The sequence below is a fragment of the Raphanus sativus genome, chromosome 6, assembly GCF_000801105.2.
Source record: "Raphanus sativus cultivar WK10039 chromosome 6, ASM80110v3, whole genome shotgun sequence".
In the NCBI taxonomy this organism is placed as follows: Eukaryota; Viridiplantae; Streptophyta; class Magnoliopsida; order Brassicales; family Brassicaceae; genus Raphanus; species Raphanus sativus.
The window spans coordinates 4,284,925-4,312,141 of record NC_079516.1 but is presented as its reverse complement, the minus strand read 5'-3'; the positions used below and the strand labels follow the sequence as shown (position 1 = coordinate 4,312,141).

Genomic DNA, 27,217 nt, shown 5'->3' with positions numbered 1-27,217 from the left:
CTTGCCAAGATAGTCCTCCGTGAACAGGAACACGGACCATTTTCATCCTTGAAGTTTGAGCACCAACCTACATCCAAAAAACCAAGAAGAAACAGTTTTAAAACTTTGATCATACATCTGGTTGAAGCATTTATATAATGATGATTATTCTTACCCTGGCTGTGTTGTAAACTGTGTTTTTGCAGTCTGGGAGAATACTAATAGACCATGGAGGTAGATTGTAGTGATTTTTCCCAAAAGAAACTTTGGCGTAAGATCTTGGATTGTAATTTGCTAGGAATGCAGAACAAGCTCCTGATTTTGATTTGTACTGATGAGCCTGCTCATTTACAAGTTTGCATAATAAGTCTATCAAGTTGATCAAAGAATAATAACAATTTTTCTTAAGAAGGCTTTTGAGTTGAGACCTCTTGATAATTTCCTAGGGGGATTCTTGTGAGCTGTCCTGATACTAGTGCTGGCTCACAAAGCTTGATAGCTCTATGCAAATCTTTCAAGTGCCCCCACTTAGGCTGCCTTTCAAGTCCTGTTTGAAAGTAGTAGACAATGTTTATAAAGAAGACAGCAATTTATTATATTTTTGGGATTTAGCAAAGGCTTACCATATTCGTCAAGAGGAGCGTCATAATCATAGCTGGTTGCAATAAACGGACCACCAGCAGTACGACCAAAATTTGTTCCACCGTGAAACTGAGCAAAGAAGCCAGTGTATGAGAAATGGAATAGCTCATGAATCTACTTTATGAACATGGTAAAAAAAGAAGGAAGACAGAAACTTTAGCTTTTTACCATGTAGTAGTTGATGAAAGATCCACCCTTTTGAATAAACCTTGCAACGGAAAAGGCCATATCTTCAGCTGGACGGTAAGGAACTGGACCTCCAAACTTTGTAAACCTGTAAGAAAACAGACTGAGATATCACCAAGAAACAATAATAGAAGAAGAGATTCACTTTTGAGTTTTCTGCTTACCATCCAGTCCAGGCTTCAGTCCACATTTTGGGTTTATAAGCCTTGTTGGGAGAGAAGTAATCGCAGTAGAAGCCATTGCAAGCATTGATCTAGTAAGAGAGCCAATCATAAGTTCAAGAAGTTAACAAGTATGCAAGGAGAAAAGAGACTGAACATATTAATGATTCACTAAGAATTGCTTAACTTAAATGATTAAATATCATTATTTAAAAAAAATAAAGATCATGAAAAGAAGTGTCACCAAAGCATGTGCTAACTTAAATGAATACTACTACTATTTAATGAAGTGATTTTTTTAGAAAGAATGAAGAGAGACAATAGAATACAGCTAATGGAGAAAATGTTCCAGAGACGAGACAAAAGAACTCTTACAATGGGGTCAGGAGCATCGTCTTGTTTACACATGACCCAAGGGACACCAGTGCCTAGCCCCACAGCCATTTTAGCTGCCCAGTTGGTGTAAGACCTACCCGGTGCACCCAGCTCATATTCCATTGGTCCATATTCATTCTCAATCTGTTACATTACATATGAATGTTAACACAAACACTTAGTCCCCACTCACACACTCTATACTAGGATTGTTAAAAACCCAAAAGTTCACTAGTAATGGTTCTCACCTGAGAGAGGATTATAGGACCGCCTTGGGATTCAAACAGCCTCTCAGCTTTCATCATGTTAACAATCTTTGTAGTGAATCTTTGCATTTGAGCCTTCAAAAGAAGGAAACAAAGTCAATGTTTCTGAATTAAGTCAAACAAGGGTCAAAGAACAAGTTTGACATTTTAGTAACTTCAAATTGAAGATAGAGACTTAGTTTAAGAAAACATGTCTAACCTTGAAAGGAGCATTATCTGTTCTGAAGCTAATCCCTGGAACGTACTTAAGCCAAACAGGGAATCCACTGAGAAACATATACATATACAGAAACAAAACAAATCATATTAGATTTTTTTTCTTCTCCTTTTTTAACTTTCTATTTTAAGGTTAAAATGGACATAAAAATTACCCAAAGTTCCATTCTGCACAGACATAAGGACCAATCCTTAGATGAAGGTAGAGTCCAGACTGTTTGACCAACTTTACAAACTTAACCAAATCATAGTTGCCTTCAAAATAATACTGCAGATGAAGCCAAAAAAAAAAACCATAAAGTGGAATCCAATGAAATAAAGATCCAGTCACTGACAACACAAAAAAAAAGTAGATTTTTTCTTACTTTTCCAGGAGAAGGCTCATGCCCATTCCAGAAAACATAAGTCTGAATCACATCTAAACCTCCTTCTTTTGCTTTCCTTATTAGATCTGGCCACATCTACACACACACACAAAAACACATATCCAGATAAGAAACAAAACCTTAGATTTTCATTTACTTGAATTAGGTAAGACAATGTGAGGTTTGAGACATTACAAAAGAGCCAAAGCTTCAGACTTTGGGATAACTCTTAACTACATTACAACTCAGGATAACAAACAAACCTCAGGAGTGCTTCTGGGGTAATGAATAGATCCAGAGATGAGGATTCTTCTTTTACCATTGATGGTAATGGCTCTGCTATCGTAAGAGACAGAAGCAGAGACTGAAGAGACAAGAAACCCTAGAAGAAACAGAGCAGAAGCTGTCGCCATAGCCGCATTCATCATGGCATTAGGTTTGAAACTCATACCGGAGACTGTTGAAAGCAAAAGCAAATATCTTTGCTTTACTTGAAGTTGGGTTTCACACTTTATATTCTTATTCTTACTTAGTTGAGAAAAGATGTGGTGAAGAGAGAAAGTGTTCCTTTGGCTTAAACTTTTTCTTATTCAGAGAAATTGGTGGAAGGAGGAGAAAGATCTGTGAAGAAATTTATATTCTTTGAAAGTGTAAAAAGAAGAAAACTTGGTTCTTGTTTTGATGCCAAAATGGAGCTGCTTTGCAGCTGCTTTTAAAGCACTATGCAATGGAGGGTTCCTTGTTAGGTCCACCTTTGAGAGACCTTTATGGGACCCATCGTGTTTTTGACCTTTTGTCATTTGTTGATTATCCATAATTAAACAAAGGTTTAAAATACATTTTCAAGAATTCCTGGATGTTTTTATGTAAAAAGATCATCTATCTTGTTGTGAAGGCAGGCAATAAAGGAACGGTTATTAACGCTTTTGATCCGTGTGTGTGTAAAGTATGTTAATTTCGGCAATATTTTTTTTTTTTAACCGGGGCTTCTAGCTCAGTTGGTAAAGGGTTCATAGCTGTGAGTTCCGCCACCTGGGTTCGAATCCCGGCCACTGGGGAATTAACATTTCGGCATCGCCAGGGACAGAGGACCGATAAAAAAAAAAATATTTTTTCTGAGAAATACTATATTTATTGAGATCATGAAAAAAACTCTTTAGTAGATAAATAAAAATTTCTACAGAGAAAACGAATATTGAATTGTGGATAGTATAGATTTGGATCTAAGGAAATTGTAAATTATTCATTTTAATAATTATATACACATCCTAAAATAAATATTATCTCAATTATGTTTTGTTTTTTTCGTGATTGATTCGTGTGTTCACTATGTAAAATTATAGGAATATAGTTATCATTCATTTCATACGATAAAATTATAAATTCTACAGCTTCTGGAATTGAATTCTCTTACTTACTAATCTACTAGTTTGTCACCCAAAAGTGTATCTGTCGTTGAAAATAAAGACATGCTATATTAACAGTTTTAGTTCATTCTAGTTAGGAAGTAAGTATGACTTAAGTGGGAGACGTGGAGTTCTTGTGTTATCAAATAATCAGACATTTGATTTGTTAAGCTAAACTCGGTATCACTCAACTCCTCCATAATCACGAGATTGTCTATTTCCTTAACGCAACGTGTTCTTCTCGCACTTCTATGCGCGTGGTAGTATTGGCACAACACCTTACACGAATGTCACGGGTTAGGTTTCGCCACCACAAATTCTATGAACTATGAACACATTTACAAGACAAGAAAACAAAAAGAAACAACTAACACAGATTCTTTTTGCTAGTAATTATTTTTAATTTGTACTAGATCTTGATCCGTACACCCGTGCGGATATTCATTTTATTTTTAAATAAATATTTATACTGTACAAATAGTAGTTTGTATTTTAAAATTTTTTCGTATGAAATAATTGTTTCATATGGATCTTTTAAACAAAAAATATAGTTTATATTAAGTAATTTTGTTTTGGTTTTCAAATTGTTATAACATGAATCAAGCGACCGCACAAGTGTATATTTATTTATTTTTTATAGATGAAGAGGGATGTGTTCAACAAAAAATTATACAAAATCTAATTGTTTTGGATTTTTTTGTCAGTCAAAATTGAAATATAATAGCCACTTACATTAGAAATACATGCTAAGTAGATTTTTAGGAGATCGCGGTATCTTTCTAGTTAATATGTTTGGTTATGTTTTGCTTGATGATTAATGGTAATTATTAAATGCTAATAATAAATGATTGTGTTAAACCAATAATTATTATCTCAATGGCGTTTAGTTGTAAATATTGTGCAAGTTTAAAGGTGAAGTTTATTTGTGGAAGCCCCTTTGGTCCAGTGATTTGACTAAGGGTTCAATTGCTTCTACATCCGGAGGTCTGGAGTTCAAACCCCAGAAAATACCAAATTATGCAGATTATGGAGAAACAGAATACATGAGATCTTCAGTTTGGTGCAGGGTGTACCATCGAACATGGATCTTATAGGACGGCTCAGAGTGGTGCAGTCAGGCGGGTATTCTCACATGGTGGTAGAATTATCGACTATAAAATCGTCTTTGTAATATTTTCATCATTGTAATAGCATAATTAATCGATAATAATCGATCCAGACGTTCAGAAAAAAGGGTGAAGTTTATTTTGTACTTCCCCATTAATATTTTAGATGATTTCAATTTTAACTTTGCATATTTTACAGCTTTTTTTACGACACAGCTTTAACTTTTACCACGCTTAAAACTTGTAAAAAAATATTTACGTACAAAAAGTATTGTCCAGTTCCCACTACCACTACGCCCCGCTTGGCGCGTGTCTTCACGTCTCTTGATTCAGATTATTTTGGAATTTTACATAATAGTACTCCCTTTCATTGTAAACAGCTGTGATTTCATATCACGTGTACTAATATTACAAAATATTATTTTCGAATTCTAATTAGTACTATTGACATATCTAGATTAGCAAGCTGTAAGATATTTAAGAGGAGGGTTCGTTAGACATGAAACCAATAATCATCTCAACCACTGGACACATGCAACCTTTTGAACTATTGAAGTGTCTTTTCATCTCTCTACCTAAATTAAAACTATACATATTTATTAAGAAATTGATTATCAATAGTTATACAGATGAATTTATGTTAGCTTCGAACAGATTCTAAACTAGATGACCACGAAAATTTCTTATTGATTTGATTTTGTAATAAACGTTGATTTATCCTATTATCTTCAATTGCTTAAGAGTCAAAGAGGCCATCGAGATTCGACAGTGCAACCTATATATGGCTGGATGTATCTATACAATTTCATGATCTGTCGTACTCATTTTAATGTAGAGGGAAGCTAATCAATAGTCTCATTTCAAACAAAGCTAATGTCGTGTTTTTTTTAATACTACAATTACAATTATTGTAGTATTACAAAGTCTATGTTATATTCTCCCTACTCAACAAAACACGCAAACATACACAATAATTGTTCTAAACAAAAAGATAAGGTGTCGAAAAGGGGAATATCGTGTTTGTAAAGCATCATTAAAGTTAAGACGCAATCGATTACATTGAATAAAAACCATTATTTGTCCTCATCAGATATTTAAGGAGAGATTATTCGAGTTATGATTTATGATAATGGTTTGTAATTTCGTAAGTTCGTGTCATGTTTAATTTTATTTGTTGTGACTGCTGCCACTGGTTTAAATGGCATGGAGCAATTAAACTGAAAATGAGACGCAGAATAAATAAAGAAGCAGATTTAAAAAGAGTCCATCGGAGACGAAACCCGTTAACTGCGACGACGACAACAACAGTTTCCGCGTTCGAGTTTCTGCTTTTCTCTTCTTGTTAATTAAACTAACTTCCACGCTTGGCTTGTGGCGCGTGAATAAACAGAATATTTAGTACTGCATCGGTTTGACTTTTTTGGTTCCGGATCTTACGGCGGATCTTGCAAAACCTGTACGGTGTGTGGCTGTACATATAATGACATAGCTCCAGAAAGAGAGAAGCTCACGCGAAGGAGGCAATGCTTCTGTACTCGTGTTAATGTAGACTTAAAACCGAGCTGTTGTCCTTAACTCTCCATTACTATAATCTACATAGTCAACTATAAAATGCTATAATCTTTAATCTTAATACTGAGAGATTATACTTGACAAACTTTAAGAATTGATTGCATTTGCAAACCTTTCTGTCAGTTCTTCATGTTTTCAACATGTACATCACGTTTGATCTATATATGGACTAATGTGATCCATCTAGAAACATTAGATGCAAATGCTCATTCTGCAATCAATTATAATGTTTAGCTAGCTTCATATCTATTAGATCCAGAGGTGGAGCTTCGTAGATGGAGAGCAAATGAAAAATATGAAGTTTATTATTATTGATTTTATAATGTTTGTTACAATTTTACTCTCTATCTATACTTAAGTACACGGTTTAATCAACATATTAACCAATTTACTCATATAATCTGATAATATCAATTCATTAGAGAAAATCCGTGGACCGGTATCTGATCCAACTATTGTACGTTAGATCATTGAAATCCACAGTATGTTAAGTAAAATGTTAATTTTATAAATCTGTGAATCATGGGAACATGTTTATCGGTAAGTTCATAATAAAGTCTTTTAAGATAAAAATAATAAAAAGTTAAGAAAAGATAAAAAAAGAGAAAAAAGTTTTCTAACAGCAATTTTTAAGATACTGTTGAGAAATACCAAATTCATATTTGTCAATTAGTTATTGGTTCTATTTTTACATAAAATAAAGAAGTATATAAATTATCATTTAATTTTATATTTTAAAATACTGATAAGATATCTCATGAAATACCATGATGGAGCAGCATCTCTAAAGAAGTATATAAATTATCATTTAATTTTATATTTTAAAATACTGATAAGGATCAGTACGTACAGATCAATACTTAGAGCATCTTTATCGGTGTAATTAAACACATCTTAAAGCATTATAATAAAAGAAAAAATTAAATAATTTGGTCAGAGATGTGTGCTTCGAGTGTTCCGCTAGAAGCATCTTGGGGAGGTTATTATGTTGACGTGGCACAATTTTATTGGTTCCTTTTTTGAAAAATGAAATAATTTTTTCATTTGTTGGGAAATAGAAAACGAGAATTGGGTTTGTCCCGATTTCTCTCTCGCGGCTACAGAGACCAAACCATCGCGAAATCTGATTTCTCTAAGTTTTCTGGCAAAATTGATCTCTGGTCGACGGCGTAACCGTTATCAGCTTTTTATTTGGTCGAATCCGTTCATTTACCGTCTTCTGCTTGGTGAAATTCTCTTCATCTCTTTCGTCCTCCCCTGTGTTGATGATGAAGTCAAGGAGCTTCGGTTTCATGATTCTGAATCGTCTGATGGTTCCAGCTTCGATCTTACCTCAGCTCACAACGGATTAATTTGGGTTTTTATTTCTGAGTTTCTGACATAAACAAATGGCTGCAGGAACGGCAAGATAACTGGCGTCACAACGTGCAAGCTCGGCTCAGGTATGTTTAGTTTGTAGAAGTCTTTGACTGGGACAAGGTCTCTCAGCATCTCTCTTCCTCCAGTTCAATGTATTTGTGTACTCCCCTTACTAAAACCTGATCTCTTTCTAATGAAACAGGTTGGTGGACATGACAGATTAGGAATGCAGATGATCCCCTTGAAGAAAATTAACCCTAGGGAGAAGAAGGTGTTTAACCTGGATTTGATCAAGAATTCGAGTTTAACCTGTAACAGAGAGGAAGATTAGAGTTAGACCTCAGGTATGTGCCATTCAGAGATGAAAGCCTCTACTCTCGGTTGCAATCCAATCAGCCAAAGATGTCGAGGGAAAGAAGAAATGTACAAATCCTTATGCTCTTGTTCTCTTCAGAGGAGAAAAGAAGAGAACAAAGGTATATAATCATAAAGCTTGCATTGTACTCAGAGGCTAAAATAATACCTTTTAATAATGATTTGAGAGCTATGTTTACTTGATCAGATGTTGAAGAAGACAAGAGACCCGAGATGGAACGAGGAGTTCCAGTTCACACTAGAAGAGCCGCCACTGAAAGAGAGTATACGAGTTGAAGTCATGGGTAAAGGAACCGGTTTTCACTTTCGTTCCAAGGTAAATATATTCTTATGTCTTGACCAGAGCTTTGCTAGAGATTCTGTCTTAATGTTTTTGTTTGGCTTCAACTCAAATCTTGGCTTTACCTTTAATATTTTTGTTTGGCTTCAACTCAAATCTTGGCTTTATCTTTATATATAGGAGGAACTGGGACTTTAGTCATTAATCTGGAAGATGTAGTTGTCAATGGACGGATTAACCAGAAATATCATCTTATCAATTCCAGAAATGGTGTTATTCACATCATTTTTTTTTGTATTCATTAAATAAAATGTTTGTGTACTTTAATTAATATGTTTGTTTCTTTTTATGTTTTTCATTTCTATTTTTCATTTTTTTATAATAATTTGGAATTGTATTTTTGGTATCTTTTTATTTTCAAATAAAATTTAGTATTACTTTTTTACGTTTTCAATTTAAAAATTATTTTTATAATTTTAGAAATTATTATATGTTTTAACATTATTAAATTATATAATTATTAAGATACAAGTTCTATATCCTCCCACTTATCCCAATACTAATTATTACTAAACTTCACCTCTTACATTATTTTATTAATTTTTCACACCTAAGCTATATCCTCCTACTTATCCCATTAAGGATGCTCTTAGAGTTAACCATTTATCAATAGTTTATACATTCCATAGGTCAACGGATCAGGTAAAAATCACGTGTGCTCTTTGATGATTAGAACGTGAATGGAATTATTTTGCCACTAATAAGTTAATCGCAAAGAATTCCAGTTTCTTTTCTAAAATCAATTTAGTTATAATCTACATATATAGGTTACTATTAACCAATTGAATTACACATTGTTCTGACTGTATTATGAGCTCATAGGTTACCACCAGTACTTGCAAAGATATTAAAATTTTATCGATAAGGACTTATTTAATAATTAATCATATATGATTTCCTAGGAACAGGCTTGCATCATGTGCATCTTATTGATAATTATACTAAACCAGAATCCCAATACGTTTATTGAAATTTCTAAGGGCATAATTAACCCCGGTCTTTTAGTCGAAATTTTTAATTCATTATTTGACATTTTTTTAATTTTTTTTTACACTTTTTGGCTAAAAAATCTTATATTTTTTATTTAAGAGACTGTTCTTAGTTTTTCTTAGTTAAAATCTAAAAAAAAAATTGAAAACCGTATCTTTTCTGAAATTAAAAATCTCAGTTAAAAGACCGGAGTTAATCATAGTCTTATGTTCTTGATCTAATATTCTTACACACGTAATATAACGTCGCAATATTCACAAAAACGTAAATCATCTTTTTGTGATTGCCCATCGCCGGCAGGTTTTTGCTGTTAGATTATGGACGAACTTATCTGTTACAGTGCAGCAATATTTTTCGTAATTAGATTTCCTTTTGTAGTCCAATCTGCAAATTTGAACGTCACACTCGTACATATAATATAGATACCTAGCTTTCACAAAAAAGAATCTCGAGTAAATAAACGCATTAAGCTTATCCATATACAGCAAGGAGAGGTTCCTATATACAGTATTTTTGAGATGATACATTTATTTAGATGCCTTAATTAAGAGTTATTCTTGGGTTGGGTTTTGGCTAGCTCTCTTGCTTTTCTTTTTCAGTGATTGACTTATCTTATCTTCATAATTGAATGGCCTCGTTTCTTCTTCTTCACTTTCTCGACCTATCTTTTCTTTTTGACATATCATATTTTAAAATGCTCATTTCTTTCAAATATACACATATGTTTATTTACTATATAAGAATACAAAGAGTGATGATCCTTTTACGAGACTGGCCATCACATAATGTCGAATAAAAAAAAATGAAACTAGAATCTCAAAGAGAACTATCAATGAAAGGAACGAAAAAAGAAAATCCTTTTGATATTTTATATACGTGGCAAACACAAGGTTTAAAACTCATCTCTCATCCGTATTGTATTTACTCTGATATCCGAATGGTGATGAACATTGAACACACACGAGAGGGATTAGGATGACATGCAAGCAAGAAAATATAGGGTCCACCATTAATGTGGCACGATACGATAACACGGCAACCTTGTCGGTAGGACCAATGAGAATCTACTGGATAATGTGCATGTTATGTGACGAGAAGGCATCGACATTACAAAGAAAATGAATGGCCATTTCAGATCAAAAGATAGGAGTTACAAAATATGATCTTGTTTTGTATGTTCCAGATATATGAGTTATCTTTCTCACACGAGAAAAAACAATATCGATGAGACTGGCAGACTGCCACATATTCAATTTTAAACCATACCCATCAATCTCGATCTTTTAGCGGTCCCTTGGGACCAATTCGATACAAATTCTACAAATATATTATAGCAAAACGAGAATGCATACGCTCGTTCAATATGTTATCCTCTTATAATAAAAAAATATTATCAGTTTTCTTTAAAAAGGAAAGATAAGAAAATTGTGATATTTATATAACGAATCGAACATTGATTGATTTGGTCGGTCCATTGTAATCCATTGCAATAGAAACAGGTTTTCGTTAGACGTTTATGGGATTGTAACAAAATGGGCCTACTTATTGAGAAAAGTCACTAATGACAACCGAATCTAGCCCACTGTCGCATTTAATCTAATATAGACTAGTAGCTAGTTGCTTTGCTTTTCATCTTTGGATAAGGATGTTGCCGATGTGGATTAGATCAAATGATGAAGGTCACATTTACAATTTATTGCTGTGTTTATCAAAAACTCTAAACTGCAGTCACACATTCAAATGAGACACATTCACAAGTAATTCAAGAAGACAAGAAGACCGAAGTACTAAAACCTGTTTCAGAATCTCTAAATTGCAGTCACACATTCAAAGAAGACACATTCAAATGAGAAAATAACTGAGAGAACACAGGCCAAACACAACCATTCACGAGTCAGTGACACATTCACAAGTAATTAACAAAAAGTCAAGAACTTAAAACAGAGTATTTACCACATGTTTGAATCTTCATTTCCTGAGCTACTTGCTCTTTTATTAGCATCCTCATCATCATAATCAAAGTACTCCTCAATGTCTCCTACATCAAGTAATCAAAGAAATCATTCAAGCAATGAGTTAACCAACAACACTAATTCTTAAAGCACTTAATTCAAGACAAGGAGTTTACCTTCAAACTCAAAAAAACCCGTGTAAACATTTTCGCGTACAGATCAGTGCTTGAACAATTTTAGGAAAGAGACGGTTTCTAAAAGAGCTCTAAACTCTACCTCCCACACTAAACGCAGACTCATATATACGCAACATTAGTGATATGCATGCTGAGAATATCACGGGCAAGCAAAGCTAAGTCACCATATATGTGTTGCTTATCTCTCCAATAGTTTAAGACCTCCATATCTGAGAAAGCCGAAATGTCAACTTTGGTATCAGCCAAATACATGTCCAGATTTGTCCTTTCGTTGTTTGAACCAAACTGGATACACCTTTCAAACTCAAGCAGATCATGTATTCAAATAAAATCAGAGGTAAAAAAGCAATTAGCCAGTTATTAAGAAGTTAAAATAAACAGAAATTTTATATAAGAATCTTACATCATCAAAATCATCTTCAAAAAGTGATTATGTAAGGAGTTCATGTGAAGTTTTTCTTGGAAGTTTGGAAGAAAACTTTCTGAAGTCTTTGAACTATACTCTTTATAAGCAATTCCAAGTTATTCTTGACTATTTCAATCTTTTTCTCAGAAGTTCTAGGATCCAGTTTATGATAAGCTTCTTTAAGCATATGTAGTTTAATCCTTGGATCTATTAGTGCTGCCATAGCTAAAATAAGATTATATTCATCTCAGTATTTAGCAAACTTACTTTGCATATCCATCACCAATAATCTCATGTACATGTACTGTACATGTCTATCCGACTAAGTGAGCTTTGAAATGATAAACCGACCTATTAAGAGATCTTTGTGAGTGGTAAGATTCTGTGAAAGAGTAACACAATCTGTATTTGGCATATTTGACCACTTAACAACAATTTAGAATCTCATACCCATAAGAGAAAATTGAAGAATGAAACTTGGTACTCTCAAGTTTGGACTAATTGACCAGTCTGAATTTAAGGTTCATTTCACACAGTTCTTATAACAATTCACTAACAAACGATTTAATTTTTTTAATCAAAAAAATATATTTTTGAACTGAATAAAAAAATATTTCAAACTGGGATCGTAGACAATGTAGAATCCAATTCATTCTAATTATATTTTTTTTCAAAGTTAACCGGATAACCGATAAGGTCTGCGAAAAAAATATATCAATATTCATCAAACAAGAGCAACAAAATATTTCTTATATGCATGCATCGCAAAGCTCAAATGGGATCCAGCTTTGGTGGACTTGGGAGCCATGTTCATATTCCATATAATATAAATCATGTCATAGCGATGAGGCCATGTCTTCCTATCATATAGCTTCGTTGGGTCTAATTTGGGGTTTAAGTAAAAGGGTTTTACCCATTAGGCCCCTTTATCGAAACCGGGTCGGAGGTTTATTAATTGATCGGAGACTTGTTGAAATGAAATCGCACACTATCGCCTTGGATTCTTGTGTGGTCAAATACACCATTGGATTCTCTCAAAACAATACGTCTTAGCATAAAGCTTTGATGGGCCTCAGTTGGGTTTTAACTAAAAGGGGTTTGCTCCGTTGAGCCCTTTTCTTTATCGAAACCGGATCGGAGGGTATATTATTGATCGGAGATTTGTTGAAATCTCACATCATCACTTTGGATTCTTGTTTGGTTAAATTCCTAGAGCCTATAATCAATTTGGATTTTCTCTCAAAACAATTCGTTGACTACTTGTTTTCTAGGAGAAATATATAATTGTTCATTTTTCACGATTTATCCTTTCTTATTTGTTACATGGTCACTTAGACATTTCATCAGAATTACAAAGAGTTTTCGTTAGCGAACACTTTAAGCTCGTCGCTGGTCATAGCTTATTGATTCATCAGCTTAGAAGTATTATTCAGGTCTACCGGCCTCTTTGTTGGTTAATGTAACGCGAAAGGAACATGAATTGAAAAGCGGATTCTCCTTTTCTTGTGCCTTCCTTCAACATGAAAATAATTATATTTTATTTTCTAGATTATGTTCAGATATAGCTAGGGATACTACCCTAGAAGGTGATAAGAAACGAATCCAAAATGCTTTTTAAGAGATCATATATTATTTTGCTATAGAAAGATTTTCATTTGTTTGTTTTCCTCTTTCAAGTATTGTCATCTATGTTTTGTCTTTCTCACTTTCACACACATATACCGCACACTCACTCCTCAGAGAGTAGGGGTCATTGCTTATCTGGATTAGCATTTCAGTTTGTTTTTTCTCCATTCACTTGCTTTTTCAGCTAACATGTCTTTTCAGATCTCCATGTGAGAGAACTAACTAACTAAGACTTTTATTTGGTGGTCCATGAATCTCATCTATAATGTAGTGTGTTATAACTTGTCGACACCTACCCGAGGACCCTCCCGGTTTTACCTGTTCTTTTGCGCAAGGTTAAAGTTAGAAACTTTATCCCGGTTTACAAACGACAATATCTTTTTAATCAGAGAAAACCACCTTCGTGACATTAATCTAATTCGCTTGTGTTTTCCTGTCTTGTAGTAGCTGCAAACCCAGATTGTGACAACATTACCGTTGAAGCAACAACGAGGGAGAGCTCTTCAAATGCGTGTTGGAAAGGACAAAAGAAGGTGAATCAATGATGTAGTTTATTCTAGCCAAAATCATGTGATTAGTCACTGCTTAAGATAATATATATCTTATGGCTGAATTGAGTTTGAATTTGAGGCAAAACTCTTCTCGGTGCTGGGTTCGGTTAGTCTTTGAATTTCAGGCACAACTTTTCTTGGTGTTGGGTTCAGTCAGTCTATAGTCATGTGGCCATGAAAGACTATGCACTTGCAAATATTCCATTTCTTTAGTGTTTGTTCAATTTAAACATTTCCTAGTTAATAAATAGCATATGCAAATATTGTTTTCTTGAAATTGGATATCAACTCTCATTACAAAAAGGAGTATAGCATAAGTTTCATCGAAGAGTCAAAATGGTAGTTGTTTTGCATCAATTTCATAATAAGATCAGGACAAAGATCATGTTCTTGGCTATCCAAAACCCTGGAGATTGTGAAATCAAATGGGGCAAAAATATTCTCCGGATTTTAACTTCAAGTGGTTTCTTCACATGGAGTCATGGAGATATGGTCCAAACGAAAACAACCCAGCAATTCCCCAAAATTATAAATAACATTAATTAATATAATCATTTGGTTCTCATTAATTTTGAATTATTCTTTTTCTTATTATATATCTGTCAACCCTCAATCTTTGAGACTTTTGCTTCTTTGGGCAAAACAAATATACAGATACACATGTTCTTACAACAAAAAGTAAATTATATATTAAGAACTTTCACATAATTTATTCAAAAACCTCTCGGATTTCCAAAGATGCACGACCTTAAACTAAAGGGACTCGCAATAATTAGATATGATCAAAGCACTAATTCTTATAGTATATATCAATTTTTCCTTTATCAAAATGTATGCAAGCAAGTGATGATCATGCATGTAAGATAGCTCCCGTGTTAGGTATTGCTTGTTTTAAAAGTTTGTAAATGGCGTTTATAGATATAAATGAATCGTAGGCTTCCAAAAGAATTAATAGTAATGAGAAAACTATTCTAAAGTGAATAAAAGAGAACGACATTTTATATTGTTTGGCATTAGTCAAAAGGCTAGATGTTAATTAGAATTAAGAGATTAGCTTTTTAGGCTCAAAGTTTGTATAATCAACGATATCAAAAGTAGTCAAGCGGCTAAGTAATCTCAATTCCTTAGAATCTAATATATTATACAGCCGACCATCCATGCACAAACTGTATGAAAGTGAGAAGGTGCGCATATGGTCTAATCATGAGGAGATTGAACTGGCCTTTTCTTTTTTTGATTGAAGTGGCCTTAGATAAATGTATCATGCTTTTCTTGTAGAGCCTCGTTTTGTTACTTATTGTTTTTTTTTTTGAAACACTGTTACGTATTGTATATTCCAATATTAATATATCTGCAGTCCAAAAACCGAGTCTTGTTTTTTTCGGATGCTGGCGCGGTCCGGCCTCATAATTCTATTACACCATGTTTTGTTTTTTTTTCCCAATCATAACACATTTAATCAGTTTCTGGTCTCAAAAACAAACCATATTTTTCAAAGTCTCAAGAAACCGTTAGGATCTGCGTACTTTATCCTTCGGAACGTCGTTACCGCGTACGTATTGGCATATGTACACATAGATAGTACTTTAGATCTATTCTCATGCATATCTTCGCGCATACATGGATACATATGGACATGCATGTATCCACGACAATCATGACAAAAAGATGTGTAAAGTATATGTGAAAAAAGATAGGTGGACCGTGGCCTAATGGAGTTTTGCACGAAGGCGCACCCAAAATACCCCACAAGCCAAAAGATAATTATCACACTTTCTTCAATATATTCTTTATCTCTTCTCTTTGCAAATATTCTCTGTACAACCTTACTTCTTCGCATAATTAAAAATAATTTACCAAAAATAAAATTGAACTTTTGGAAAATATTCGATTTTTGTTTGTTTGGCTGAAATTATCATATAAAAGTGCAGTTTATAAATGTTTTGTTTCTTTTGCTCAAGTCCATATTATTCCCTGCCTTGTAATTATAAACGTAAATTAATTAAACTGGAGATCATAATCTTTATATAACAATAGCATAAAGAAGATACAAATTGTTAAATACTTTGCATCTTCTGTTTTATCTTTGCGTCATGGGTGCTTTATATCTTCTTCTTTTCCAACTCACTCTTTTTATGTTTCTGTGTTCTTTTTTTTTTGTACGTTGAGATGCAGATTGCAGATTAGATTCTACTGAAATTAAGATAAAAGAACGAGAGTGTAATGACGTACTATTTTACCAATTATATACTTTACATTATCACGTCAGAATTAAATAAAAAATCTAGAATAAAATAAACGAATTATCAGCCACATGATTTGTTGCCACACCGCACCATGATTAAAGTTATATAAAGAGATACCCGGACAGATTCAAAGTGAAAGAAAGTCCCAAAAACAAAAACCAACATTTTTAAAACACAAACCCATTCGTGTGCGTGCGGCTAAGTTAAAACATTAATGGACACTTGTTCATCACTTTTGCTCTTCTCCTTCCTTCTCTTTGCTATCATCATCGTCATCATCTTCAACAAGATCAACGGTCTTAGATCATCCTCAGCTTCGAAGAAAAAACTTATTGATCATGTTAATACTCACAGCCACGGACAACTCTTTCCACAAGGAAGCTTGGGATGGCCTGTCATCGGGGAAACCATCGAGTTTGTCTCTTCTGCTTACTCAGACCATCCAGAGAGTTTCATGGACAAGCGTCGACTTATGTATCCTCTTGCTCTCTTTACGTTTTAATTTTCACAATATATATACAAAATGTAAAGCAAACATAAATTTAATACTTCAAAGAAAAATAATACCCTTCAGAAAAATAAACTCCATTCAAATTCATATTCAAATGGTTTTTAGAAAAGAAATAGGAACATCAAAAACCCAAACAATATATAATATCGGAAATATGTTACTTTTGCCATTTAAGGATTTTACTGTTCTATGAATATAAATATGTGGTTTTATGTTTGTAAAGGTATGGGAGAGTGTTCAAGTCGCATATATTTGGAACTGCTACGATCGTGTCGACGGATGCAGATGTTAACAAAACAGTTTTACAAAGCGACCCGACCGCCTTCGTGCCCTTCTACCCGAAAACGGTGAGGGAGCTAATGGGAAAGTCGTCGATACTTCTGATTAACGGGAGTTTACATAGAAGGTTCCATGGACTAGTCGGTTCGTTCTTAAAGTCAGCACTTCTCAAAGCTCAAGTTGTCAAAGACATGCACAAGTTTTTGTCCGAATCCATGGATCAATGGTCCGAGGACCAACCTGTTCTTCTTCAAGATGTCTCAAAGACGGTTAGTATACTCTTCCAATAAATAGTATTTTCTTTAATTTTTTTTTGTATATATGATGGTTCATGCACTGATTGAGAAAATAAAAAAGGACAATCGTAATGATGCTACTATGTAACATTAATATATTTTAAAGAACGTGGTTGCAATAATTACATTTGATATGATGATTACAAGTTTCTCCTTTTTTGTTTGTTTATGAACTAATTAATTACCCTTTTAGTTTTTTGTCACATGTAATTAATTGTTTTATTTTAACTGATAGGTTGCCTTTAAAGTACTTGCAAAGGCATTGATAAGTGTAGAGAAAGGAGAAGAGTTAGACGAGTTAAAAAAAGAGTTTGAACAATTCATCAAAGGGCTTATGTCATTGCCAGTTAACTTCCCTGGAACCCAACTTCACAGATCTCTCCAAGCTAAAAAGAAAATGGTGAAGCAAGTTGAAAGAATCATAGAAGGCAAAGTTAGGAAAGCAAAAAACAAAGACGAAGATGGTGTTATTGCAAAAGATGTTGTGGATGTGTTGCTTAAGGACTCAAGTGAAAATTTAACACACAATTTGATTGCTAACAATATGGTTGACATGATGATTCCTGGCCACGATTCTGTACCTGTCCTCATCACCCTCGCCGTCAAATTTCTCTCTGATTCTCCTAGTGCTCTTCATTTTCTAACGGTAATTAATTTAAACAGTATTCAAGCAATGATAGTTCTTTTAGTTCGTTGGTCTACTAATCATAGCCAAATATCTATCTTCAAATAGTATATATATTGCACATGATGGCTAAACGTTTTGAAACGTACGCAATATGAAATCCAGCGTACAATTCTCGTAGGCATGAAAAAGAAGTATATGCTATAACGATAGACTTTTCTCTACTTCACAATAGGATAAATATATCACTCATTGAAAATATTAAATATGGATTGGAAACTGATATTTACTCGTGGATATATGATCGCCACGAAAATTTTATAACCACTTCTCTTACTTTATAAAATTTTGGTTTATCAGGAAGAAAACATGGAGCTGAAAAGATTGAAGGAATTGACTGGAGAGCCACTATATTGGAATGACTATTTGTCATTACCTTTTACACAAAAGGTATATATATATTTCTACATGTCCCTTAAATATGTTAATTATTATTATATGAATAGTTCTCTTGTGAAAAGGTAATTAAATCATTAAATGCAATTATCATCAGGTCATTACAGAGACACTGAGAATGGGAAATGTTATAATTGGAGTGATGCGGAAAGCAATGAAAGATGTTGAAATAAAAGGTCACGTAATACCAAAAGGATGGTGCTTCTTGGCTTATCTCAGATCAGTCCATCTTGATAAACTTTATTATGAGTCTCCCTACAAATTTAATCCCTGGAGATGGCAAGTAAGAATGACACAAATACATTTGATATACAATCAAATATTTAAGTCAATATAAATTTAATTTGATGTACGTTTTATATACAGGAAAGGGACATGAACACGAGTAGTTTCAGTCCTTTTGGAGGTGGTCAGAGATTGTGCCCTGGTCTTGATTTGGCCCGTCTTGAAGCTTCAATTTTCCTTCACCATCTTGTCACTCGCTTCAGGTAATCAGTTCTTTACATTATATTCTTACAGAAATGTTCATATTATTGTAAATATTTAAATTTGATGACAAAAAATATGGTGTGGTTTTGACCCCCAAAAAAGGATATGGTGTGGTAAGGGTGCTCTAGGCTTTAAACAAAGTGGTACGTTAGGACCAAATAAGTCGCATCGCTTTTTGACAAGTTGGACTCAATTCTTAAAAGACAAAAGTGGAAGTGTATTTTTTTTGGTAAACTTGCAGCTATCAATTAACATTGAAATCTAAACTTCAAATTTTCTAACTCCTAAGTGTATAGTGACTTATTTGAAATGTTGTTGGTAATTATGATATGCAGATGGACTACAGAAGAAGATACAATTATCAATTTTCCTACAGTGCATATGAAGAACAAGTTACCCATCTGGATCAAACGAAGATGATTGTTGTGGAAAACGGAGAATCAATTTTGCATTATCAAAAGCTAAAAGGTTAAAGAAGCCACGAGTGTTTGTAAGTGGGAGTGAATGAAAGTGATAGTGAGACAGAACAGACAACATGATGGAGTGTAGAGACAAAAAGGAATCGCACGTGTAGGAAGCAACATAACACGTGTTCACTATTTGTCGTTTTCCGTCAAAAGGCAAATAAGGACACAATCACCAAACCTCATGTTTGTTGAGTTGTCTGCATGTAGACCCAACGTAGTGCTTATTTCTATTGTTGACCATAACACTTGCTCTGTAGTAAATGGCGTGTGATATTGATATATGTGTACATGATGTAGAATCCTAATTTCCATGAACTATTCCACTTCATTTGTTAGATTTCACTAGACGAATATTGTAAACCAGTGTGAGTTAGTTACTTGGTTATGGTCTGGTACAAAGGTCAGAAGGATTTAAAGAGTGGTTAGAATAAGTGCCCGGTCTAATTTATTGCAACATAGGCAATTGCCTTGGATCTATGGGATAATTTTTTTTAGTGTTATTTTACTAATTAAAAAAGCTCATTCATGTCTGTTAAATTATCTTTTTTTTTAACAACCAATGTCTGTTAAATTATCTTATAACAAAAAGGTCTATATTTAGATACAATAAGAACAAAAAAAAAATTATCCTTCACCATTCTTAATTTTCTATTAACAAAACTTAATTTACATACAAAACCCCATCCTTTAATTTTTCTTTGAATACCACAATCTTTTTAATTTAAAGAAAGACAATAAGTAAAAATTGAGAAAAAACTTATAAAAAGATATTTATTTTATATTTCACCTAAGATCATTAAAACTTTTTAAACTGCCTTAAAATGGCCGTTACAGTTCGTTGGTTACATAGAAACAGCCTCAAATCGTCGAGCTTTGCCTCCTGGACTTGTGTACTTACTTATTTGAGTCTCTCTACCTTATACATATTGTGTACATGCCTATTCATCCTCTTCATATACTTCTTTTTCTGCAACACTTCTAAGTAGGACCGACTCTGGGCAAATCTTAATGAAACATTTTTTTCAAGCTTCCAATTTTTTTTGAAAACAATTATATAAACATAAGCCCTTAAGTTTATATAAAAAAAGTTTTGATCCCCAAATTATTGATTTCTCTTTTAATTCGTCTACAGTCTTCAAAATTTCAGGACCGGTCCTACTTCTAAATATAGTCTTTGCATGGTTATAGTCAAATGGTAAACGAGAGCTGGTAATGTGTTAGAAAACTTTTTCCCAATTTTGAATTTCATTTGAAACAAAATCATATTTTTATTTGAGAAGTTGAAGTTTGGATTTCGTTCCAAACAGTTTATGTGGTAGTCTAATAATAGGAAATGCAGCTATTCAAATTCAGATCTAGCAATGTGGTGATCTTTCAAGAAAAGTCCACTCTTAGATACTAATTGCGTTTCTATAGAAAATTGAGCTAATAAAGCATATAAATATAGTCAACCGTTAGAAAGTCATAGATGAGACGTACAGTCCTTTATCCATGATGATTTAAACTGCTATACGTATTGCATTTTTATTCTTCCTCCTCTGCACATTTTGTTCCTTTATTATTCTCTTTCGAAGCTTGATTTGATCGATCAAAATCACTCGTATATGTTGTTATTACGACCCGCTTTGGAATTGTCAATACTTGTTTTTGTAATTTCTAATAGTTGTACAAAGTTCTAGTTTCTAACTAGTCTCTAATTTGATCAATTATTATTAGATTTAGAAATAATGAAAGCTAAGGGACAACCTTTGGGATATAATAATTTAGATGTGGCATATAATAATGACTAAGGAAGTGACATTCCTTATCATCTAGTGAGATAAGTAATAAATTGATGTAATTAACATAACAACCCACTGAAACTAATTTAAACGTAACAAGACAAAAAGGGTTGATTTCACTGAACATCACTAACAGCTATGCCTAGATATTTAGGATATCGGTCTGGTTCGGTCTGAATATCGGATAAGGGGTTAGACGATCTATTTATTATGTGACATATTTTTGGTTTGATTCAGATAATTTCGGGTTCAGTTTGATTCGGATAGTAAAATTAAGAACCAGAATACACCTGGAAAAAATTTCGATTCTCATTTGGTTCTGGTTCAAGTAGTTCAGATAGATTGGGTAATTTGGATAAAGTATCAAATAAATAAGATGATATAAATAATTTTTTTTAGATATTTCGAATTAGTTTGGATATTTCGGATAAAACTATTCAGATACTTTTGGATAGTTTCAGATACTTTCGGATAGTTCAGATACTTTATGATAATTTAGTTATTTTTAAATATTTTTTATACTTTTAATAGATTTTTAAATTATAAATATATATTTAATTATGTTATATGATTAATATTTTATATATCCGGGTTACCTATTCGATTTTTGATTTGATTTCAGTTTGGTCTAATTATTTCTGATATAAAAATACAAAAACCATTCGAGTATTTGAAGGTTTCGGTCAGATTCAAGTTTTGGATATTTCAGTTGGTTCGGTTCCATTTTCTTTGCCCGGGCCTACTAACAGCCAATATCATCACACCATAACCAACCAATAATGTTACTTTAACATTTTTTTGAACTTGTCACTTGTGACTAGTATTATGTTGTCAAAAGTGAACTCCCGATGCCATTGATATAATGATATAGAATGGACTACTACTATGTTATCAAAAGTTAGTCCTCACTTATGATAGGCCCATAACTAAGTTCATTATTTGTAAAAGCCCAAAATCAATGAAAAATAGAAAAGCCGTTAAAGAAGACAGTCGACGTCATTTGCCGCGCACACTTCTTGTTTTCGTTTCTTTGTGAAATCTTCAAAGATGAGTGAAGAAAACAAGGTAGATATTTATCTTGGCCCGTCTGGTCTGATCTTGTGTTGGCCAACTGTGTTTGTATTTACAAATTGAAGAAAGCAAACAATTGGGGCTGAATTAGTATCATGTCAAAGTACAAAGGACTATAATTGTAAATATTTACTAAAGGTATTTGCCGACATGACAAGTGACGAAACAATAACTATATGTCAGAGAGACTCCTCTCAATTGGAGCCACGTGTAATATGTAGGAAAATTCAATAATGTCATCTTTCACTCGGTGGCTTCGTGTCCGTAATCTATCCAATTAAAATCAACTACACCGTACTTCAACATGTAATCTACTAGTATTAAGTTGCTGTTGACCAACTCTAGATAATCTTGATTTTATAATTTTCAGACATTGTCCAGATAGTGCATCAAATCCTCACGCCACACTATTATAACATTATTACCAGTCTTGTTTTATGATCCAATGAGCATAAATTTTCTGCAAATGTGTATAACCTTAACTCAAAGTACCTCCATATAACAGTGCCCACATTTATACACCGATTCTGTTATATTCCATTTTAGTCTTTTATTCAATCTCACACGAGACAATAATAGTAACATAAATAATGACGAACTACGGCGCCATTCCGACGTCGTCTCATGGCTCTCCGGTGATGGATCCCGACTCGATCTCACGCGCCAAGCAACGTATCAAAGACGGACTCGCCATGAGCCGCCCATGGAGACAGATGTTTGATCTCCACTCCATGAACCTCCCTCACGGTGTCTCCGATGCTCTCTCAAGAATCAAGAAGAACCTCAGCTACTTCCAGACGAACTACGCGATCGTCGTCTTGGTCGTGATCTTCCTCAGCCTTATCAAGCATCCGACATCGCTTATTGTCTTGACCGTTTTGGTTTTTGTCTGGATCTTTCTCTATTTCTTCCGAGACGAGCCTATCAAGGTGTTTCGTTATCAGATAGATGATCACACGGTCTTGGTTTGTTTATCGGTGATAACCATCCTTCTGCTGTTCTTGACGGACGTGACGCTTAACTTAGTTGGGGCGTTGGTGACCGGAGCCGTGTTGGTTTTGATCCATGCGGTTGTTAGGAAGACGGAGGATCTCTTCTTGGATGAAGAGGCGGCGACGGCTGAGACTATTCAGGGGTGACGTCATCCCCGTCATCATTAATCGGTTGATTGATCTCGAATTTTCATGTATCATATTCTGTATGTTATTGTATTGTGTTTTGTATCATTTTATTTGTAATGATTTAACATTTTTTATTGGTGTGTGTTTGGTTTGAGACTTTTGTTTTGGGTGACGAATGTTACTAGGTTGAAGTTGAACCATTCAAAATTAATGTTACAACCTTTTTTTTTTAAGTATAATCGAAGACTCATGAATTGTTTCTTGTAGTTTAGCTCTTGATTATGTATATAAGAACATTTCCATTGTATTAAATCTTAATTATCAACATATAGAACAAGCTCAATAATGTGAAGTTTCCGCTTTATTTTCTTCGGCTTTTTGCCGTGTGATCTGATCTGTAGGACAAGTCAATTTTGAACTCCGCTTAATTTATATCTTGGCGACTCCGTTCGCCGTGTTCTCATTGCTACTTTTCGTTTATTGACGTTTACTAATAGTCTAATACTCTTTGTTAGTCATTTAAACTATACCAAAATAAGAAAGGGGAAATATAGAATGTTCTTGTTTATGGAGATAAATGTGTTATATTTTCTATGTATTTTTTATTAGTTCATGATAGAAGGTATAAAGTTCATTAAATACTAATTGATGAAATAAATTTCTTGAATTACTACTGCTTTAGAATCATACGAAATTTATAATGTATTGATTTTTTTTTTAAATATTGTTTTGAAACAGAAGGGAAATCATTTAACAAAACTAAAATCGAATGTAGTATCTTTTTCGTTTATGTAACTAAAAACATATCATATTGTTATTATGTGTTTATAATTTTTACTAAAATCTGAGTTCAATTAATTTTGTGAGTTATAGTTAATGCAAATAGTATTTGGTAGTTCTTCATATGCCTGCATGGACGTAGCGATCTACGAAATGAATTAGTCAACTTTGGTATGTGATTAACTAGTATTGTGATATTCCCCCTCAGCGGTCTAGCACTCAGAGAGGCAATTTTAACGTGCTATGATCTAGGTGTTGAGCGACCACACTGTAAATCAGACTCGATTCAGCTCATTAAAGCGATCAAAATAGAGAAAGGACCGCCTGGACTTTATGGAGTTCTGATGTTTGAATTTTATCGCTTTAATTTGAGTATATTCCTTCAATGGATCCAGAAAGAAAATAACAAAGATGCTGATGCTCTTTCTAAGCAACCCTTGTTGTCGGCTTCCTCTGTTTTGTCACCACAAAAAAAAAACTATTAATCTTATTTTATTCTACGAACATAAATTCAATAATTTTTGAAACGGTTATATGCAAATGGTCATCACCTATTTCAATAGACCTCCACTCTAGTCTATATATAATATAAAGAATGCCCAGTTTATAAATCAGAACATTCGTTTCATTCATTATTTTCCGTTTGACTCGTCAATGGACCGTCGTCCCTCCACACCATATCTATAAAACAGTGACCAGTTTACAAATTCACAAAACAATCTTTCATTATTTTCCGTTGACTCTTCTTCTAGTCAAATATTCCGCGCGATAATAAATGACAAACTATGGCGCGATTCCAACGTCGTCTCATGCATCACCTTCACCGGTGGCTGATGTCGAGTCTCTATCGAGCGACAACCAACGTACGAAAGCCGCGCGCGCCATGCCCCGTCGTTCTTGGGGAGTGATGTTGGACGTCCACGCCATGGGGCTTCCTCCCAGCGTCTCCGACGCTTCCTCAAGAATCAAAACGAACTACAATTACTTTCGGATGAACTACAGTATCTTCATTTCCATCATCTACTTGATAGTCATCTACAGTAGTCTTATCAAGCATCCAGTCCCGCTCATCGCCTTCACCGTGTTGGTTTTAATCTATATCTTCTTCTTTAACCTCCAATACCACGAGCCAGCCGAGTTGTTCCACTATCAGATCAACGATTGGACGTTTCTGATCGTTAAGATTTGCTTAATTTTGTTAGCTGTCCCTCTCCTGTGGTCGACCAAGGAGACGTACAGCGTCCGTTGGCCGTTGTTGATCGGATGTGTTGTGGTATTGATCCATACGGTGGTTAGGAAGACCGAAGATCTCTTCTTGGATGAAGAGGCTGCGGCGACGACGACGACTGAGTCTTATTGGAATCGGGGTCTCATACTCGCTCTGTTTCTTCAGATTTGTTTAGGGTGATATGTTACGACTTTAGAATTACCATTTGTCAAAACAATTATCAGTGTGATTGACATAATGTATGAATTATTATATAAACTCTTTTTTTGTTTAGTATTATCGAATACTCAGGAATTGTTTCTTGCATTTAACTCTGGAACAAATTTAACCAAAATAAGAAAATAATTGATTTGTTACTGAAAATAAAATTAAACCTTAATTTATAATTTGCTCCTATAACCATTAAAAACACAAATCCACTATCTAACCAAAAACACTTTCTTTCTTTTTCTCTCTCTAACCTCTTACTAAAAATTTAATTTTTTTTTTGGTTATTTGGCCAATAATCCCAATTATCAATGTCTAGAATCAATAATGCGAAGTCTCCGTTTTATTTTCTTAAGCTTTTTGCCTTGTGGTCTGTAGGACAAGTCAATATTGTCACCTCTCTGGCTTGGGGACTCCGTGTCTCATTGCTACTTACAAACGCGTTAGTGACGTTTACTTTTTTTTTGTGCACAAGTGACGTTTACTAATACCCTTTGTTAATCCTTGAAACTAAACCTAGATTCTGATCCGCAGGGCGGATATTTTTTCTGTTGTTTTTTTAATATAAAAGATTGATAATTCTTCGTTTTAATTATATAAACTGTGACATGATCAAATTTCAATTATGCGGATTTGTTATAATGTGTATAGTATGACAAAATTTAAAATGCGCCACAGCCGTTTTATGTTTGTAAATAAGTTAAACAATAGTTTTATCCAGTATTTTGAAATCCAACCCGGACCCGCGGTTGAACCGGAAAACTCGGTGACCCAAAATAAATTCGGGTTGGGTTTTGTAAAAAACCCAAAATTTAAAAACCCGCAAAAACCCGCTCAAACCCACTAAAACCCAAAACCCGATACCAGTTGAACCATCGGTTGAACCAGTAGATAATTTTTTAGTTGTATATCAAATGAAAATAAAAATATAAAAAATTAAGTTAAGTATTCTAAATGTTTATTAAACATAAAATATATACATATCCAAACTATTATTTTATATTTTAAAGATATTTAGAAAGTAGTAACTTTAGTTTTATATATTTTTATTTTTTTAATTTTATTAGCTAATATATTATTATATAATAAAATTAATTCATTTATTAATTTGCGGTTCACCCGCGGTTTACCTGCAGTCGACTCAATGACCCAGTAACCCGGTAAATTGTCCGGTTCAGTGTTCGGGTCAGTTTTCAAAACATTGTTATCCGGAATTTTTATTTGGGCTATTATATAATTTTAAAGATTTATAATTTATATAAAATATTGCTAAACATATAAACTGGCCAATAATATTTTTGATTAAGTCGTATCCCGTGTAGTTACAAAATTTCAATCTCTAATATCAATTTATTAAAATTATTACAGACTTTAATTTATGGTATTGATATTAAAAAATTTATGGAACTTTAGTTTGATTATATAAAAATATAACCCATTTAATTAGTTAGTAAGTCCATCTAAATGTTGAAGTATGCCCATAAAATCAAAAGACACCAATGCTATTAATGATTTTTTTGTTTATTCATGTCATTAAGGATATTTTTGGAAAACTTTAAAACATTTATTAAGGACATAAACTGGGAATGA

At 33.5% G+C, this 27,217-nt stretch overlaps 4 protein-coding genes, 1 long non-coding RNA gene and 1 pseudogene across 7 annotated transcripts in view; 4 read left to right on the top strand and 2 right to left on the bottom strand.

Moving 5' to 3' along the window:
* The window catches only part of LOC108812283 (beta-galactosidase 1), a 5,380-nt gene extending 2,494 nt beyond the window's left edge, over positions 1–2,886 (bottom strand). The window contains exons 1-12 of the mRNA XM_018584506.2: positions 2,454–2,886; positions 2,191–2,286; positions 1,981–2,093; positions 1,809–1,875; positions 1,592–1,684; positions 1,344–1,487; positions 972–1,060; positions 790–895; positions 603–690; positions 408–526; positions 155–319; positions 1–67 (exon numbers count right to left, since the gene is read on the bottom strand). Coding sequence (XP_018440008.1) covers positions 1–67; positions 155–319; positions 408–526; positions 603–690; positions 790–895; positions 972–1,060; positions 1,344–1,487; positions 1,592–1,684; positions 1,809–1,875; positions 1,981–2,093; positions 2,191–2,286; positions 2,454–2,639 — 1,333 coding nt within the window. The 5' untranslated portion in view covers positions 2,640–2,886. The remainder of the gene's footprint in view (positions 68–154; positions 320–407; positions 527–602; positions 691–789; positions 896–971; positions 1,061–1,343; positions 1,488–1,591; positions 1,685–1,808; positions 1,876–1,980; positions 2,094–2,190; positions 2,287–2,453) is intronic.
* Positions 2,887–7,826: 4,940 nt separating this feature from the next.
* On the top strand, positions 7,827–8,605 carry LOC130496209 (synaptotagmin-3-like; annotated as a pseudogene).
* A 2,508-nt stretch (positions 8,606–11,113) lies between these two features.
* LOC130496418 (uncharacterized) lies at positions 11,114–12,388 on the bottom strand. 2 transcript variants are annotated; one of them, XR_008935559.1, is made up of 4 exons: positions 12,344–12,388; positions 12,161–12,244; positions 11,467–11,696; positions 11,114–11,376 (listed from the first exon to the last, which is right to left on the bottom strand). It is a non-coding gene; the product is annotated as an uncharacterized LOC130496418 (long non-coding RNA). The 2 variants fall into 2 exon arrangements; XR_008935558.1 differs by lacking the exons at positions 12,161–12,244; positions 12,344–12,388 and having other exon boundaries at positions 11,467–12,122.
* Positions 12,389–16,435: 4,047 nt separating this feature from the next.
* Positions 16,436–19,784, top strand: LOC108805921 (3-epi-6-deoxocathasterone 23-monooxygenase CYP90D1). Of its 2 annotated transcripts, XM_056986811.1 has the most exons (8): positions 16,436–16,790; positions 17,051–17,375; positions 17,638–18,048; positions 18,388–18,477; positions 18,581–18,766; positions 18,850–18,971; positions 19,075–19,201; positions 19,308–19,784. In XM_056986811.1, exons 1-8 carry the CDS (start codon positions 16,531–16,533, stop codon positions 19,443–19,445), a joined length of 1,659 nt encoding a protein of 552 aa, XP_056842791.1. In that variant the 5' UTR covers positions 16,436–16,530; the 3' UTR covers positions 19,446–19,784. The 2 variants fall into 2 exon arrangements, with proteins under 2 accessions (XP_056842791.1, XP_018433414.1); XM_018577912.2 differs by lacking the exon at positions 19,075–19,201 and having other exon boundaries at positions 16,437–16,790.
* Positions 19,785–22,652: 2,868 nt separating this feature from the next.
* On the top strand, positions 22,653–23,645 carry LOC108806949 (PRA1 family protein F3). The gene has a single exon (XM_018579165.2). It carries the CDS (start codon positions 22,882–22,884, stop codon positions 23,428–23,430), a length of 549 nt encoding a protein of 182 aa, XP_018434667.1. The 5' UTR covers positions 22,653–22,881; the 3' UTR covers positions 23,431–23,645.
* A 1,121-nt stretch (positions 23,646–24,766) lies between these two features.
* On the top strand, positions 24,767–25,696 carry LOC130496491 (PRA1 family protein F3-like). Its single transcript, XM_056988582.1, has one exon. The coding sequence runs from the start codon at positions 24,968–24,970 to the stop codon at positions 25,598–25,600; it is 633 nt and encodes a 210-aa protein (XP_056844562.1). The 5' UTR covers positions 24,767–24,967; the 3' UTR covers positions 25,601–25,696.
* The last annotated feature ends 1,521 nt before the right edge of the window (positions 25,697–27,217 follow it).

What these genes read in the sequence shown, in the direction of transcription:
- LOC130496491 (XM_056988582.1), top strand. Translation starts at nt 24,968, where the DNA reads ATGACAAACTATGGCGCGATTCCAACGTCGTCTCATGCATCACCTTCA.
- LOC108805921 (XM_056986811.1), top strand. Translation starts at nt 16,531, where the DNA reads ATGGACACTTGTTCATCACTTTTGCTCTTCTCCTTCCTTCTCTTTGCT. An exon ending in ATGGACAAGCGTCGACTTAT is followed by an intron (nt 16,791 to 17,050) that starts GTATCCTCTTGC and finishes ATGTTTGTAAAG; the next exon opens with GTATGGGAGAGTGTTCAAGT. An exon ending in GTGGAAGTGTATTTTTTTTG is followed by an intron (nt 19,202 to 19,307) that starts GTAAACTTGCAG and finishes TATGATATGCAG; the next exon opens with ATGGACTACAGAAGAAGATA.
- LOC108806949 (XM_018579165.2), top strand. Translation starts at nt 22,882, where the DNA reads ATGACGAACTACGGCGCCATTCCGACGTCGTCTCATGGCTCTCCGGTG.